The sequence below is a fragment of the Ascaphus truei genome, chromosome 3, assembly GCF_040206685.1.
Source record: "Ascaphus truei isolate aAscTru1 chromosome 3, aAscTru1.hap1, whole genome shotgun sequence".
NCBI lineage: Eukaryota > Metazoa > Chordata > Amphibia > Anura > Ascaphidae > Ascaphus > Ascaphus truei.
In genome coordinates, this window is record NC_134485.1 from 286023870 (window position 1) to 286041264 (window position 17395).

General features: G+C 38.2%; 1 protein-coding gene across 50 annotated transcripts in view; it reads right to left on the bottom strand.

Moving 5' to 3' along the window:
• Positions 1 to 17395, bottom strand: part of SCEL (sciellin) — a 98408-nt gene that overhangs the window by 55164 nt on the left and 25849 nt on the right. For 47 of the 50 annotated variants that reach the window (XM_075590939.1, XM_075590935.1, XM_075590924.1 and 44 more), the window contains exons 9-16: positions 14937 to 15002; positions 14046 to 14081; positions 13499 to 13570; positions 7136 to 7189; positions 5668 to 5703; positions 4272 to 4346; positions 2813 to 2884; positions 204 to 275 (exon numbers count right to left, since the gene is read on the bottom strand). In XM_075590939.1, the coding sequence (XP_075447054.1) occupies positions 204 to 275; positions 2813 to 2884; positions 4272 to 4346; positions 5668 to 5703; positions 7136 to 7189; positions 13499 to 13570; positions 14046 to 14081; positions 14937 to 15002 (483 nt within the window). The remainder of the gene's footprint in view (positions 1 to 203; positions 276 to 2812; positions 2885 to 4271; positions 4347 to 5667; positions 5704 to 7135; positions 7190 to 13498; positions 13571 to 14045; positions 14082 to 14936; positions 15003 to 17395) is intronic. The other 3 variants (XM_075590940.1, XM_075590903.1, XM_075590902.1) reach the window with 2 other exon arrangements.

A 17395-nucleotide genomic window follows, 5' to 3' on the forward strand; every position in this document is an offset into this window, starting at 1 on the left:
TTGAATGAAGGCATAATTGAAAAATACTTATTTATAAAAATGTTTTACCAGGAAGTAATAAATTGAGCGTTACCTCTCGTTTTCATGTATGTCCTGGTCACAGAGTTATTGTCAGTGAAGAAATCATGATAGATTTAAACACAAAGAACCAGGACCAATAAAAAATCAAGTCAAATAAATAGTAAAATGAATAAAGATGTTACCTCCCGTCCGTTTTGGATAAAGGTGAGACAGGCGGTGGAGGAAACTTCGGCTTTCCTTCAGGTTTCTCAAATCTAAAAATGCAAAGATCCTCAGTCAAATTAGGCAAATGATAAACTATATTATAGGCTAAAACAGTAAAATTCCGGGCATTATTGAAAACCCTGCTCTCTGATTGGTTAAAATTCCGGGCATTATCCAATCAGTAATGCCCGGAATTTTAGCAGCTTGCAAAGTGCAGTTTTCAATGTGTTTATTTTCAGCCAATCAGCTTTCAGCATAGCTGAGACAGGGCAGGGGATTGGTTAGAACGAAGTAACAGCTCTGAGACAGGGCAGGGGATTGGTCAAAAAGTATCAGTCACGGGTTGACTCCTCCCCCTCCCGAGCTGACTGAGATTTTCTGAGCAGATTCAGTTGAATTGGGGGGGGGAGGGGGATCTACAAATAAGTAAGTGGCTGTCTGCAGCTTGTTTGTGGCTGCAATTTGTGTGTGAGTGTGTCAGTAGCAGTGTGTGTGTGCTGTGCTGTTGTATATCTCTGTAGAGGTGCTGTGTGTGTGTGTGTGTGTGTGTGTGTGTGTGTGTGTGTGTGTGTGTGTGTGTGTGTGTGTGTGTGTGTGTGTGTGTGTGTGTGTGTATGTGTTGTGCTGTTGTATGTGTAGCAGCCGTTTGTGTGTGTTGAGCTGATGTGTGTGTGTATATAGAGCTCCAGTGTGTGTGTGTGTGTGTGTGTGTGTGTGTGTGTGTGTGTGTGTGTTTGTGTGTGTGTGTCAGTGTCAGCAGCAGTGTTTATGGGTGTAGCATGTGTGTGTAGCAGCAGAGTTTGTGTGTGTAGAGCTGCTGTGTTGTGTGTGTAGAGGTGCTGTGTTGTGAGTGTAGAGGAGGTGCTGTGTTGTGTGTCTAGATCTCCAGTGTGTGTGTGTGTGGTGTGCCTGTGTGTGTAGAGCTGCTGTGTGTGGTGTGTGTGTGTGTGTGTGTGTGTGTGTGTGTGTGTGTGTGTGTGTGTGTGTGTGTGTGTGTGTGTGTGTGTGTGTGTGTGTGTGTGTGTGTGTAGCAGCAGTTTGTGTGTGTTGAGCTGCTGTGTGTGTCTGTAGAGGTGGTGTGTGTGTGTGTGTACACAGAGGGGGCGGCAGTGTGTGGATATAGATAGCTGCAGTGTAAGTGTATATAGAGGTGGTTTCATGTATTTACCATTTTATTTTATAAAAAAAATCTATGTAACTATACAAAAGTGTCTATTATTTATGAAAAAAAAGTCTACATTTAGCCTATAATAGTAATAATCCCCGAAGAACAGGGCATTACTGGCCAGTAATGCCCTGTTCTTCGGGGATTATTACTTAATTATAACACTTGGTTTCCTCTTAAGAATCATATGAAGAAACTGTAAGGTCTGCTCAGGTGGAAGTTATTTTACTGTTCTAACATGTAATGAAGGCTCAATATTATCGCTAGGTATCCAGAAAGGAAGAGCCACGGCAAAGAGAAAAGGGAACTAATTAAGAATCTAAAACCTTCAAGTATCACAGTTGTAAAGAGATACCGGCTACTTAGTTATAAAAAGCATCCATCCACTCTTGAGCTTCTTTACTGTTCCTTCAAAAACAAACACTTTTTTCACCAGTCCATGGGGCAACTATTACATATATATATATAGTGTAGATACCTGCGTACGGGTATGCCTTGACGTGGCATGCAGGCTTACAAATGCTTTGGCCAAAGGGTTTAACAAAATACCCTTTTTCATGAGATTATTATTTTAGTTTAGCCTAATTGGTAGGAGCGCAGGAATCGTTCTTTTTGTTTTATATATATATATATATATATATATATATATATATATATATATATATATATATATATATATAAAATTAGGTCTGTGTTTGTGTGTGTGTGTGTGTGTGTGTGTGTGTGTGTGTGTGTGTGTGTGTGTGTGTGTGTGTGTGTGTGTGTGTGTGTGTGTGTGTGTGTGTGTGTATGTATGTATATATATTTATATATATATATAAATAAATATAAATAAATTCCCGAACAATAAAGGTACTGATCCCAATATGCCCGTTCCAAGAATAGACCGGAATTAGTGTCGCAAGTCCATCCAGAAGTAACATTATTTAATAAACACTGTTACAAAGATTTAATTATGCTGGTTAGCAAAGATCGGAAACCCATGAGTGTATTGCATGTCTTCCACAGGTAATCAACAAATAAAAATACCGCTTGTGACTCATGTCTCAGGTAATCAACAAACTTCATGCCTAATGGGCATCACCTTTATTTTCTTTCATTATCTATGGTGTACATAGATTTAGCTAGAGCTTTTGCCGGCTACATTACACAGCTTATACAAGTGAGCCCAAGAGGAGGAAAAACTGAGTGCATTAGTGAATCCACTCAGACAGCTGTTTTATCCGTTTGAGCTTGGTCATTGATTTGAACGTACAGTATGCTGGTTCAAATGTGTTGGAATCACTCTTCAAATACATAGAAGGAAGGTACAATTGAAAAAAATGACAATAGTCAGTGAAGAAATCAAGATCGATTTAAACACAAAGAACCAGGCCCAATAACAAATAATGTCAAATAAATACTAAAATGAAAAGATGTTACCTCCCGTCCATTTTGGGTAGAGGGGAGACAGGCGGTGGAGGAAGCTTTGGCTTTTCTTCACATTTCTCAAATCTAAAAATGCAAAGATCCTCAGTGAAATTAGGCAAACGATACAACCATATTATAACATATTGGTTTCCTCTTAAGAAAGAACCCATCAAATACAAAAGAAAAGAAATAGCACTATAGTGTGGCTGACACAATACAGATGTTTGCATGTACATTTACCATGTACTATATCAGCAGCCTGTGTTCTGCATTAGGATTTTTAGAGTGGTGACATTATTGTACATACGCTGCCTGTGCAAATGAAAAGGCACGCTGCTGTTACTATAGCAACCCACAAAATGTACATGTATAGTTACTATTGCTTTCAGTGAGCGGAGGAGATTAAAAGTAGCTGGAGTCATGTTAACCGTTGCAATGTCAGAGGGACCAGCTTGAACAATGTCAAAGCAATCTGTTGCCGGCCCATTTGGCAGCAAGTGGGTTCAGAAGAGGCTGCTTAGTAGATGCAGACATTCTACAGATTAATATATTTAACTTAATGATGTGAAGACCACCCAACCAAACTCATTCACATTACTATACTAGACATTTCAGGTCATATTTACTAAGTGGTGCCAAGGCATAAGACACTTTACAGTGCACACAAAGCACATCTACATATATTGAGATAACACGCATTTTTCAACATGACAGCAATTATTATTCATAGCAGACAAAATAATGACATCTCTGCGCCCTTCATAATAACCAGGTAGAAATTACCTTTAAATATATATATATATATATATATATATATATATATATATATATATATATATATATATATGTATTTTGGAATCTTTACAGAAAGAATCTCCCTCCTCAAATTAAAATCTGGTTTCTGTTACTCTGTAAATAATATTATTGAAGATATCTTTTTTTTTTTTTTTCAAGTACATTAACATTGAAGAGGAACAAGCTGTAGGGGGTTGGTTTGGGCTGAATTCAGGAATAATTCAGAGTTACCATCTGTTACCGAACTATGCTTAATTTATTCATGCTCATGCATTGAGCATTATGCAATTCCGGAGCAAAACACACTGCAACAAATATATCTAAAAAATAATTCTATTCATTTCAATGGGGATATTTCCATTGATGCATACAATGAAGATGTTATGCCCGAAATGGCATAATTTTTACTTTTATACATCAGCCCCATTGTGCTGCCAATTAAACCCACGTCTAGTTAGAAAACAATGGAATCGTGGTATGGAACTATTGCAGGTAAAATATATTACAGCACATGTCTTTTAATAATATACATATTTGCATGTCTGCATTCTCGTCTTTTGTTGACTTGTTCTGGGCTTTCGGCATGTGTATCAACAATGACATTTATAATTTGGAAGATATGATCAATATCTTCAGTGCCTGTAGTTCTTCACATTATAATGACAGAAATGATTACCTTGATCTGGCACTACCAACTATACTGGTCCCTGCTGGTTTATCAGATGTGTTAAGGTCTGATGAGTAGATGGTGCTATGAAGTAAGTAGTAAAAAAAACACATTAAAACACAGTTCATGTAATATGTTACACCTGGCTTACCTAGAAAGGTTTCCACCTTATGAAATTGTACAAATGTTGTGTATCAGAGCAAGATAAAAATGACAAGTTAAGATACTGAGACCCCTATTTCATATGCTGTGAAGCCCTTTGCCAGTCCTGGAGAAGAGATCAGCTCCACTCAAATCTTCTCCCTCATAGGAAAGCAGCTTCACCCCATAGTGGCATATCTAACGTTCAAATCTTTCTCTGGATTTGATACACATTTGTGCAATACAATTGCTTTCAATCAGTATGCAGAATATGAACCACATTTATAATTCCCAAATCTCACAAAAATAAAATTACATTAAACAGTAGCGTACTGAGTAAGTATATAACAGATTTATATATCATAAAACAATAACATCCACACTTACTATCAGGTTAAAAAAAAAAAAAAAGCTTGAGCTCCATCAATCAGGGACTTCCAATAACCCCACAGACGCAAGCAGCCGGTGAACTACTATGCAGACGCTCTACTTTCGGATCCGGTGAAAGCTGTTGTGGTGATGTGGACGTAGTCCATTCTCGCCGGCTGCCTGCGTTTATGGGTCTACCAGGGGTCCCTGTTTGTTGGTTAATGCAGGGATTTAATGTGACGTTAGTTAGTCATACCTAAAGAAGGCATTACTCCCACCCAAACCCTGAAATTTGGGAGGCCCCGAGAGACATACATACCTCAACATACCTGGGAATATGAATCAATCTCTCTCTCACATTTTTCCGGATCTGATTGTAACACCATATGTATGTAAGAAACGGCACATTTGAAGCTAACACAATGTTGTGTTAACGTAACTTGACGTTAAGACTATGTTAATCAGATGGCATTGTATTTGCATATAATTACTTTTATGGTTATGCATTAACCTCAGGGAAAATACGGTTTGTTACTGTTTTAGGTAACACGATGTGCCTAGCCCTGGCTTAACGGAGCTCGGGGGCTTTTCTAAAGTCTTAAGGGCCAGATCCACAAATAGTCATGAAAAACCACGTAAGATATATGTATACTTAATATTAAAGTTTCTGGATTGTCCTTTTAAATGTGTGCTCAAAAACTACTTTTCACTTAACAAAGATAAAAAAATATATATGAAAAATATTTTCAAATATTCAGATTGCAAATATTCATCAATACTCTAGAAAAGGCAGAATTAATAGTTTATACTTCTATATTAAGTATACTGAATACATGCAGGTTGTTACAGAAACACTGACATTCACTCAAGCACATGAAACAAATGACTTGCTTACATTTTTTGCGCGTCTGGTTTGCTTGGTACAGTAACTCTAAAGAAAAATAAGCAATAGAGAACAGCATGATGATCAGACAGATCCATGATTAACTGCTTCTAAATTGATTTATGTGGAAGCTTTGTGACTTTTTTCCCCCCTTAACTACATTGATGCTAAAGGGTTTAAATAGCATAATTTCTGACGTTAAATGGGATAAATATGCCATCATTTCTGATTCCTACGGAGAAACAAAACTCAAGAGGCATTCAAGACACACAACGCTAAAACAAGTTATTCTAGTCTGCTGTTGGCAAATGACCTCAGGGTTCACATCGAGTTACTACCCAACTGCCCTAACCGATCAAGCAGCATTCCTCTTGTTCCAATCTCTGATCATACCTGTCTAAACTATATTTTGGGAGGGATTCCCATTTACAATCTATTTTCTTTAGTCAACCTTTTAGGATTCTCTATTCTTATAATACAATCCCAGCTGTTTGGTTTCTGTCTTCTCGCTTTATTGTGTTCCTTATTCGTAGGCCTGGGACATAGAGGAGCAAACAGCGCTGAGCCGCGCTCCTGCTCTGCCTCACCTGCTCCAAAATGGTGCTTTTTCCTGTCCTTGCAGGCGAGGCAGTGAGCGCGCTCAGGGGGCGGGGCGAGGGCGGAGCAGAGGCGGAGCAGAGGCGTGCCAAGAGGCGGAGTGGGAGACGAGGCTAGTCCCTCGCTCCCATTGGATGTGAGCGGTCATGTGACCGCTCACATCGCTTCCCCAAAGCGGCAAATTTGAAACCTACCTGTCTCGGCAAAGTTTCTCAGCCCCGCACGCATCAGCACGCATGCGGAGGGAGAAACTATAGCCGCGCTGATGACAGATGCAGGGGCTTTGTGCATCTGCTCAGCGCGGCTCAGCCCGCCTCAGCAAGCTTAAAACTCACTATGTCCCAGGCCTTACTCTCTAAAGCTGTAGTTCGCTTCCGTACATGAATGGTGGTATCTTTTCCTACTAATGTTATTTGTAACTTTTCATGATACATATCACAACAGGACATATTTTACGTGCCCAAGCCTGAGTGTGATACCCACAATCTTACAAGCATCAAGATCAACACCTTAATCACACTACATTATTCTCCACCCCCATCTCCAACATCCTGTATTCAATTTCAATATAAAGATGTAGCAGACGTTATTGCACTCGCTTGCACAGTGCTTTGGGACATACACAAGGTAAGGTGCTATCCCCCCCCCCACCCCCGGCAGCACACCAGCGGGTGCAATAACATCTGCTACATCTGAAAAAAAGGTTATGCCATAATGTATAGGATGTGGTCATATTCACTGTTACTGCTCCTTTTTTTTATAGCACCCCATAACATTATTTGTAATTCTTTACTATTTCACTACTAAAGAGACCAGTGGTGTAGTCATGGCCTCTTTGGCACGAAAAAACAAAATATACAAAATCTAGTAGTCTCTTTCTTACTGTTTGGTCTCAGTAGTGGTGGTGCTGGTCTTGTTTGGTGGTGCCCAGGATTTTCTGCGTTTAAAACAAAAGAATCAATTAGCTTTACAATCCTTATACAGTGTATTTCTGGTATTTTATTTGCCAAAATATTATTGTTTGGCTGCTTCTCATATCATTATTTTTTTTAAAGCACTAATCATTTGGTTCTATGAATACAAGGGTACAGTAATAAAGACGAACATGATTTAATGGATTGTATGACATGCCGGTACAAAATGTAATTATATAAAACCGCTAGTTGTCCAGTGCAGATTTTGAGCTTCATAACTCAATATTTTCCAGATAAAAATATTACTAACACACTATTTACCATATACATAGTGCACTTACTACCCATAGTGCATAGTTGTGGTCCAGGATCCATTGGGCTCCAATGGCTAATTAATCACTTACTGCAGTTCAAAATTTATTTCACTTGTTATTATTATGACATCTTAACAGAGAATGATATGCAATCACAGATCATTTACAACTTCTCAAAATGTTATTTTTGTAAAGAGAGATATTAGTGTTTTGGGGTAAAAGCTAGTCAAAAAATATGCAAATAACAGTAGTCTGTTGAACCTCCTGAATTAATTGAGGCATTTTTAGACAAATTGAATAGTATTGTTCAGATATGCTGTGTCAATGTCACTTTCCAGAACCAGTACCAACCACATTATCTCCCCCCACCCCCTCCACCCCGGCATCATGAACGGAAAAGGAAGTCCTGCTCTTCCATTTCTTAGTCTAGTCTTTATTATCAGTCTGAACTAGCAGTAAGGAGGCTATCCAAGCAGCTTAAAGAAAACTACTTTTTTTGTTTTAATATATGCAGCCTTTGATTACCTTAATTGAAAATGACTAAGCTGCCAATCGATTTGGTTCTCCCGTGATCGTTCAGCAAAATTCTGCTTCCCAGTGTTTACTAAATGGCTGCCTTTCAGTGTCAAATCAATCCTTCAGTCAATGTAACTCAGCAGCTACAATGTATTCTTAAATTACTAAGGTAATATTATCTATTGTTACAGTTTCCAGCTCAAACTGCTGGGAATATTGGCAACAAATGATCACAAACAGGAAAGTGTTACAAAGATTGGGCAATGCTAAAGCGTGCTAAAGCGTGGCTAAAGCCTGCTATAGAAATCAAAAGAAGCTCAGTATTTTAAAATGAATTAAAATGGCATTAAGAGTTGAATTTTAAAATAAAAAAAGTTAATAACTATTATCTAATACTACAGAACTGATTTATTTAAAAAAAATAAAATAAAAAAAAACATGTGTGTATTGCTTGCATTGATCCTTTAAATGGGTGAGAAGTGAAAGGCCTGATATGGATAAGGTGACAAAACAAACCCAGTGCATATCCTCAGAATGAACTAAGTAATGGAATTTATTACAATTACTAACCCTTGTCTGCTTTTTAACTCACCTTGAACAGAAATATTAGTTTAACAACATTTTGCCGGCCAACAAAATTATAGGCCCATCACCACAACATGGTAGGCATATCGTACACTAGATGTTTTCTTAGTAACTATGATTGCTTCTCCTTTTAAGTCTGATTGTATCAGACCTTGACCAAATTCTATAAAGTGTAGATTCAACTAATTGGTCACTTTTATGTGGAAGTGGTTCTTAACCCTACAGTATAGGTGACAAGCCACCGAAACAACCAAGAAACCATATATTAGTCAAATCCAGTTCCACAAAGTATGGATTATATGTTTAAAAGCAGATTTCACCTAAAATCTAAACTATAATTTAGGACACAACACTTTATTATACCCCCCATAGTCTATTAAAAATGTTGCTGCTTGAATAACTTTATTTCAAATACTCTCTCATGTGCTTTATCTGCTCTGCCCATGACCTCCTTCTCTCCTTCTTCCTCAGAACTTTCTCCATTTCTTGCCTCCAGGAGTGTTCTCAGGCCTACCTTGACTTAATGAAATTCCCTGCCTCCTTACATCAGACTCTCTCCCATCTTTCATACATTTTAAGGATCTTTTAAATCTCATTTTTTAAGGAAGCCTATCCAGCATCTTCCTGGTTGCTTTACATTTCTCCTCTGGTGTCTACCAGGATGCCTGTTACCCAGTGCCCAAAGAAGAGCATGTCAGCTTCTAGGGTTATGCTGAGCAGCCACAGAACTTGAACACCAACAGCCTCTCTCTACCAGTATGTCATGTGTTTCTTCACACCCCTTTTACATTTAGATTGTAGGCTCTTTGGTGCATGGGCTGCTTTACCCATTGTACCAGTACTTGTAGTTGTAGCAGTCACACTGGTCATGGAGAGTTGTAAAATTAATTATAGGCTGGAATACATTTCAGGGCACCAACATAAGAATTCTCTATAGATCTTTCAAATTCTCGCAGGTCACTTCTTCATATTCATAGAAGCGTTTCATCCATTAAAACTCTCATGTTGGTCTCCAGAAGTTATCACATGAATTGAGCAGTACTTCTTAATGATAATAATTATTTTGAGTGCCATATTCTTATTTTGACCCTTTGTACTGTGCTGCAAAATGTGTAGGTGTCTTTTCTAAAATTACTAATAAAAATAATACAGAGTACAAAAAACAATGCATGCATTCATTTAGGGTTTTTTATGTAATGAGTATAATGTGAATCATAATGCCACAACAAACCGTAGATTGCCAATACAAACAGTGATTAATGCTACTATTGTTCAATTACAATAAACAAAGGAACATTGTTTCCAAGTCTTAAACTCTATTTAATAACAAATATATCTATCTATTTATGTATCTATCTATGTATCTATGTATCTGTCTATGTATCTATCTATCAGTATATCTAATGCCATAACATTGATGCACACATTTTTATATTGCTGTCTCCTTTATCTTTGATTAAACCTGTGTATTATGTTTAAAAAAAATCTAATAATAATGTTGCAACTTTAGAAATGGTGTTTCAAATATCTCCCAGGATTATAGCGGAATCTTGACAACTCTTTTCATGCACTTACTGTAAGTGAAATGTTATTGTATTTGAATGTACATGTGCATATATATTTTTATGTAAATACCAGTGATCATGTACATACCACTTCACAGAAGTAGTACACATGTAAGAATTAAGAAAATATGTTAAAATTACATAGTAATGTACGAGTATTGATTTATAAAGCACCCGTAGTGGTATTAAGACAGTCATGAGATAAGAGAAAAAGATAAGAAAGAATTAGAGCTGATGAGTAAAAAGTGGCAGAGAAGTACATTGTCTTAAAAGAGAGGAGGAAAATGTTGGAGTTAAAGAATTTAGCGGGGATTCACATAGCTCCGATAAGGGATGTGGGAGCTTGAGACTGATGAGGCAACAGCTCTCCTTGGAAACAAGGAGTAAGCCCAGCCTGTCGCCTCTTTGCTACGTCAAGCACCTTCATTTTGGAACAAAATGTAAGGAAAAAAATATTTTGCAATGGTGTACAACTTTTTGATATACTGTATGCCCCCCCTTAGTCACATCCACTAGAGGCACCCTGTAGTGTCTCTACCCTGCCTGGTTGAGGTGTCAAACTGTCCCAGAATGTGTATATTGTAGGTCTTCATGATCTGTGTACCAGGAAGTCATGTCTAAGAAGGAGCTCTTCATACCCCCTCTCAAACTAGGCTCCATTATCCTTTACAGTCAATAACACCATTACCCTCACAGTCTTCCAAGTACATTGTCTAAGGGTCTCATTCTACTCTTCCCTCTCGTTCTCCCCTCATGTAAACACTGTTACTAAATCTTTCCATTTCTTCAACTGCTAAAACACTAAGGCCCTCATTCTCTTTCCTGTTGATTATGGTGACATTATTTTATCTGCCATCCCTGTATCGTACATCTCTACATTACAATCTATTCAAAATGCTGCTGTAGAGTCCTCTCCTGCTCTTCTACACTGCTCTTGACCTACTGAAATCTCTCTGCTGGCTTCCTATTAATCTCTGTGTAAACTACAAATGTATCTTCCTTAGCTTCAAGGCTCTACACTCCTCTGCATCTCCATACATTTCTACTCCAACTTCTTACGGCTAATTCCCTACTCACGTCTCTCACAGTTTTTACATTAGATATACAGTATACCTTCCTGTCTGCACATATTTGCTACACAAATTAAAATAATATTGTATACTCTACGCTTGAGAATTTTAACTATTGGTTTCTGACCCACCATCTGATTCCACTATTTCCATTATATGGAAATAGTGCCAATTGGGTCACAATCACACAGAAATTCCCACTGTAGTAAAGTTAGGTTTACATTAAATACTGCCCCAATCGGCACTATTATAGTCTGTTGAATAACCCTCTTAGACTCTAGAATAAAACCTTTTACTGATCCCTGAGATGTCAAGATCTGAGGACTCAAATCAATGATATTTGTGAGCTCTGGACCAAAAACTTGCATTTCAATAGAAAAATACTTTTATCAGTGATATTCTCTTGACGTGTATGAGACTACTAATGCTACAAATCTGTGAGACCAGACTCCAATCAGTTAAAAAAAAATCATTACTTCACATATGGGATCCTGGGAGTGGTTGTTCCTCCATCTGCTCCAGATAGAACATAATATTACTATGACATTAGGACAACTGATCTGTGTGCAATGGTGTGCTTGTGGGGCTCAGGTTATGTGATTGGGGAATGTGTTTTCAAGCTATTTATCTATACTAACTCCTACCCCTATTAATGTAAAAGCTTGTGAACCACTGCTCTGTTTGTAATCCTCTCCAGTAAGGTCTACATATCCCCAGAAATATGACTTACTGGAAAATACATTTCTTAATAAGCCATCTGTATTTTCCTTCCCCTGGGTGAAATATTGATATTTTAAGTGCTTCTGAGAATTACTAAGTGGTTCAAATTGCCATGAAATGTCACAGCAGTCTATGAGGTCATGCAGATTACATAGGTTAATATGTTAAAGTATGTATTCATAAACAGTATCCGGACTGTACTAAGGCACACCTGGTAGAGTATGATAGTGAAGGCTGTAATAAAGAAAGGTGAGAGGCTGCAATGATAAAAACTGAATGTACAGTTGGAATTAAAGGTGAAAGTTAATCATTGTAATCGAACACAAGCAAAAATGGGGTAAATTAAGCATACTGTAGGTAAAGCAACCCCCTGTGTCTTTTTAAAATATCTTTATGATGGCTTGTCATGTATTAAAGAATTGTTTGCCTAGAGGATAGTTTACGTTGGTAAATGGTGGGTTTCTCTAATTTCTAGTATATTTTGGGAGAGAACGTGGTTATCTGCAGGATGTGATATGTTATTTGACCAACATTCAATCATACTTGTACATCAATATGGTACCCATCCCACAGAGAGCACTATTTCAGATGCTCAAGCCTCGTCATTACTAATTCCAGGCACTGAAATGAGGTCAATCTTCAGCCGACATTGCCCACTTGCTTATACTGTATATGTTCCCTTTTCTATTTTTACTTCATCTAGTATGAGACTTCTGTGTTCACAGTATTGCAAATAGTAATATTCTGTCTAATAAAAGATGCCCTCAATCAAAAGATGCCATCGACAACATTTTTGTTTATTACTCTGGTTCATCAGTGGAATTAGATTATCTGTAATTGATTTGGTGATTGTTTGGTGTCAAGATGTAAGCAATTATGCTATGTTACCAATTAAAGTAATAATAAAAAAACTGAATGTGATTTTCATCCGGGGTTCCGCGAGCACACCTGAGAGGTTCCGCGGCCGCCAGGGGGGAGAGATGTGACATCTCTCCCAGCTGCTCCAGCCCGGTGGTGTGGAGGCAACCCACATAGCAGTGACCCGGCAGCTCCCGAGCTCAGCCGCAGCCGCCGGTCACTGCTATCCTTCCTCTCCCTGCCTGTTCAGGTCTGCGCCGGAAGTTGCATAAACTCCGGCTGACAGAAGGGAGAGCAAGGATCGGGTAAGAGCGTGCGTGCTCTCAGCAGGATGGGGGGTGTATAAGTGGAAGTGTGTGTGTGTAAGTGGGAGTGTGTGTGTGTGTGTAATTGGAGAGTGTGTGTAAGTGGGAGAGTATGTGTGTGTGTGTGTGTGTGTGTGTGTGTGTGTGTGTGTGTGTGTGTGTGTGTGTGTGTGTAAGTGGGAGTGTGTGTGTATGTAAGTTGCAGAATGTGTGTGTGGTGTGTATGTAAGTGAGAGGGGGAGACAGGGACGACAGGCGGGGGGGAGTCAAAAGACAGAGGGTGAGGATTGGGTTTCCCCAAAATTTCACACTTGAATTCTGAGGTTCTCTAACCAAAAAGAGGTTGAAAACCACTGATTTAACACATTCAATTAATGTAATCTCTAAATGATATGATACCTTTTAGATTCATCTGTAGTTGTAGTTGTGGTAGATGTTGTTGTTGTCCTGTTTCCTGGGGCCCAGGATTGTCTGTTAATTACATTATATATATACATATATTAATAAAACTTAATTATAAAAATGTAAAAGGGACAGTGTACTAGAAGCAGAATATACCGTGTGTGTGTATATATATATATATATATATATATATATATATATATATATATATATATATATACATTTATATTTACACACAAACACACGCACATCACTAACATTCAGGGACCATTTAACACCTTAAGTCATAAATCGCATACTGCACAGGGGGGAGGGATAGGCTTCAGTCTGATACATTCCTGATACATTCCAAGATGCACTGTTTTTAAGTAAAAACACAAAACTATTTATTGCTTTATCCATTGTAACACTGCCGGAAGAAGAGATCAGTGTATCTCGAAAGCTCACACAAATAAAAGCATTTCGTTAGCCACAGAACAGTATTGTCTATTCATTTTTTATTTTATATATATATATATAAATATATACACATTTAAATTCTTACCTTTTTGTATCAGTTGTAACAGTTTCTGACGTCCCTCTGCACATAAAAAAAAAATTAAAAAACAAAAAAATAAAAATGAAGTCTAATAAAAATACAATAGAAAATGAAGCACAATATATACTCTATGATACTAGAGACAAGACACATGAAAAAGCATAATACTGCACGTTTGTGTTGCAAAATTGCATGATTATCTCTTGCAGGTCAGCTCAGTAACCTTGCCCCTGATGTGACTGGTGTAAACTTTTCGCAGCAGAAGAGAAAGCAGCCATGAGGCTGTGAGATGACAATGTGAGACTTGATAGACTGGGCCCAGGGATTAGGTTAGTGAATTTTTGGAAAACAGTTTAGGGGGAAACAGCCACTTATTGGAGATTCAGGGGGTTTCGTTATACGGCCCCATCCAGCATCTCCCCAGGAATTGTTTCTCTCTAATTATAGCTATGTAGTATACTATTTGCTAAGAAATTTCTTAAATTGATACAGCTGGTTTTATACTAATAATGAACTGTGCTATATTTATAGGTGTACATCTGCACTTCATGTTTTATTTTATAATATCTGCTGTAATGTCTGTGTCACTTTAACAAAGCAAAACATGGCCCAATTTGTTTTCCATTGCAATTTATCTAGTCTAGACTTTTTGCTACTTTTTTTTATCCAGTTGCATTTAAGAAAAGTGATATACAGTATCAGTATATAAAAGGAAATATATCAGTGTAATGTTTATAATGAAAACGAATGAGTGCATTTATACAAACTCATTCCCCTTTATTCATCAACTGCTATTTGTTTACATTTAACTGTTTGTCATTTACACACAATTAGTTGGATGTCTTTGAACTACTCTCTAACATACAATTAAAGAGTCGTCTCTAAATGATATGATACCTTTTATATTCATCTGTAGTTGTGGTAGAGGTTGTCGTTGTCCTATTTCCTGGAGCCCAGGATTGTCTGTAAATTATTAAAATATATTAATACTTAATTGTTAAAAAAATTTAAGGGAGTGTATTAGAAGCAGAAGCAAAACACACACATTATTAACTTTTTGTATCAGTAGTAATAGTTTCTGGAGACCCTCTGCACATAAAAATTAGCAAAAACAACAAAAACAAATTAAGTCCAAGAAAACTACAAAAGAAAATGAAGCACAAAACAGTATATACTCTACGATACTTATCGACTAGACGCATGAAAAGCATAATACTGCATGTTTGTGTTGCAAAATTGCATGATCAGCTCAGTAACCTTGCCCCCGATGTGACTGATGTAAACTTTTCGCAGCAGAAGAGAAAGCAGCCATGAGGCTGTGAGATGACAATGTGAGACTTGATAGACTGGGCCCAGGGATTAAGTTAGTGAATTTTAGGAAATCAGTTTAGGGGAAAACAGCCCCTTATTGGAGATTCAGGGTGTTTGGTTATACGGCCCCAGACAGCATTTCTCCAGGAATTGTTTCTCTAATTAGAGCTATGTAGTATACTATTTGCTAAGAAATGTCTTAAATATGAAACTATTTGATACAGCTGGTTTATACTAATAAGGGACTGGGCTATATTTATAGGTGTACATCTGCACTGTTTTATTTTAAATATCTGCTGTAATGTCTGCCCTATATACCATTCCACCCTGTATTGATATCTGTGCATCATTTTAATGTTTTTCCTTCCATGCTTCAATTACAGATACAGATATAATCCATTTGAATCCATTTTTGTAATATTCAAACTTTAAGATGTTTAAAAATCTCTGGCAAGTATAAATCTTAACACAACCAAACAAGCTTCAAATGTAATAGACTTGTTTAATATGTTTCTTATATTTGACAATGCCATAAAGAATTTTTAAAATTAATGTGCATTTAATTGAACTTCATAAGACTCAACACACAGACCCGAATTTTTTATTTTTCTTATCAAGGAATGAGTTTAAAAAAGTGACAAAATGTGTGTCACTTTAGCAAAGCAAAACATGGCCCAATTTATTTTGCATTGCAATTTATCTAGTCTAGACTTTGTGCCACTTTTTTATCCAGTTGAATTTAAGAAATAGAGCTGGCCTAGCCCGTATGGGTGGCAACAGCAATTGACCGGGGGGGTGCGCCCCCCCCCCCCATCTGGTCTGGTGGTCGCGAGTGAGATCGGGGAGTCAGTTGGGGCGGTTGGGTTTCAAATTAGAGCCAAGGAACATGCAACTGTCACTTGTTCCTTGGCGTTGGAGCAGTTTCCCACCCACCCATCCCTTTGAGTTAAGTTAATTAAAAAAAAAAAAAAAAAAAATTTCAGTGTTAACATTTCTTTATTTTGCAGATAAGTAAGAGAATATTTGAAACAAGGAAGAAAAGATTATGATGGAGGGGTCAGTGGACCAATTGCTTTGTCGCGGCGGCAGTTGGGGGGGTAGGTGCTTGTCCCGCCAGAAGTGGCTCGGGGCTGGTAACCGGGGGATTTGAAGTGAGGGGGCAGGTCACCGGGACGTACTTCCGGGTGCCCCCTTTGCGTTGCCCAGCTCTGAGCATTCTGGCGCGGACAGGTGGTACGCTATCCCCATTTGTGTTTAATAAATAAGCCGCGGCCTTTTACCTCCATAAATGTGTCCTCTCGTTATTTGTATGTTTTATGTAGAGGGATAATAGGAGAGGGGGGGGAAGCTCGCGCCTCCTTGGTCAAGGGATATATAAGTAAATAAATATTTTTTTTTATCTGTGTAATGTTTCTAATTAAAACTAATGAGTGCATTTATACAAACTCATTCCCTTTTATTCATCAACTGTTTTTTTGTTTACATTTAACTGTTTGTCATTTACATGCAGCCAAGTGCCCCTGGCTATAGCCTTCTACTGGCCTCAACACTATAAATCCTGATAGGAACAGGCAGTGTTGGGGGTTAAACTTCTGTGCATGGCCTAGCCTGCAGTTGCAGCCTGGATGGGTACTATGTTGCTTATCCAGGGGCAGGCATAAACCGGCAGTTAGAGTGTCACACCTGGGGAGGGTACTGACTGTGTCACATGTATATGGTGTGATGATGCCTGTCATTACCTAGACCTACCCTGTTACGGGTCAGGGTTACCAGCTCTTCCCCCCGGGTATCAAAGCTGACACTCCACGAAATTGAGGTGGTTGATTATGGGACAGTGTGATACCCTTTTCCCTACAAGAGGGTCACAGAGATTGGGAGGGGCTCTGGGGGCCTCAAGCCCCTGGGGTCTGTTCCAGGGCTGGAGGACGATCATGCTGTTGTACAATAAAGCTGCCGTTTGACCAACTATGGTGTGTGGTTATTGGAGAGGAGTATTGCCTGTGGGGACCATCCTGCATTCAGCAGGATCCTCATTGGATGGAGGC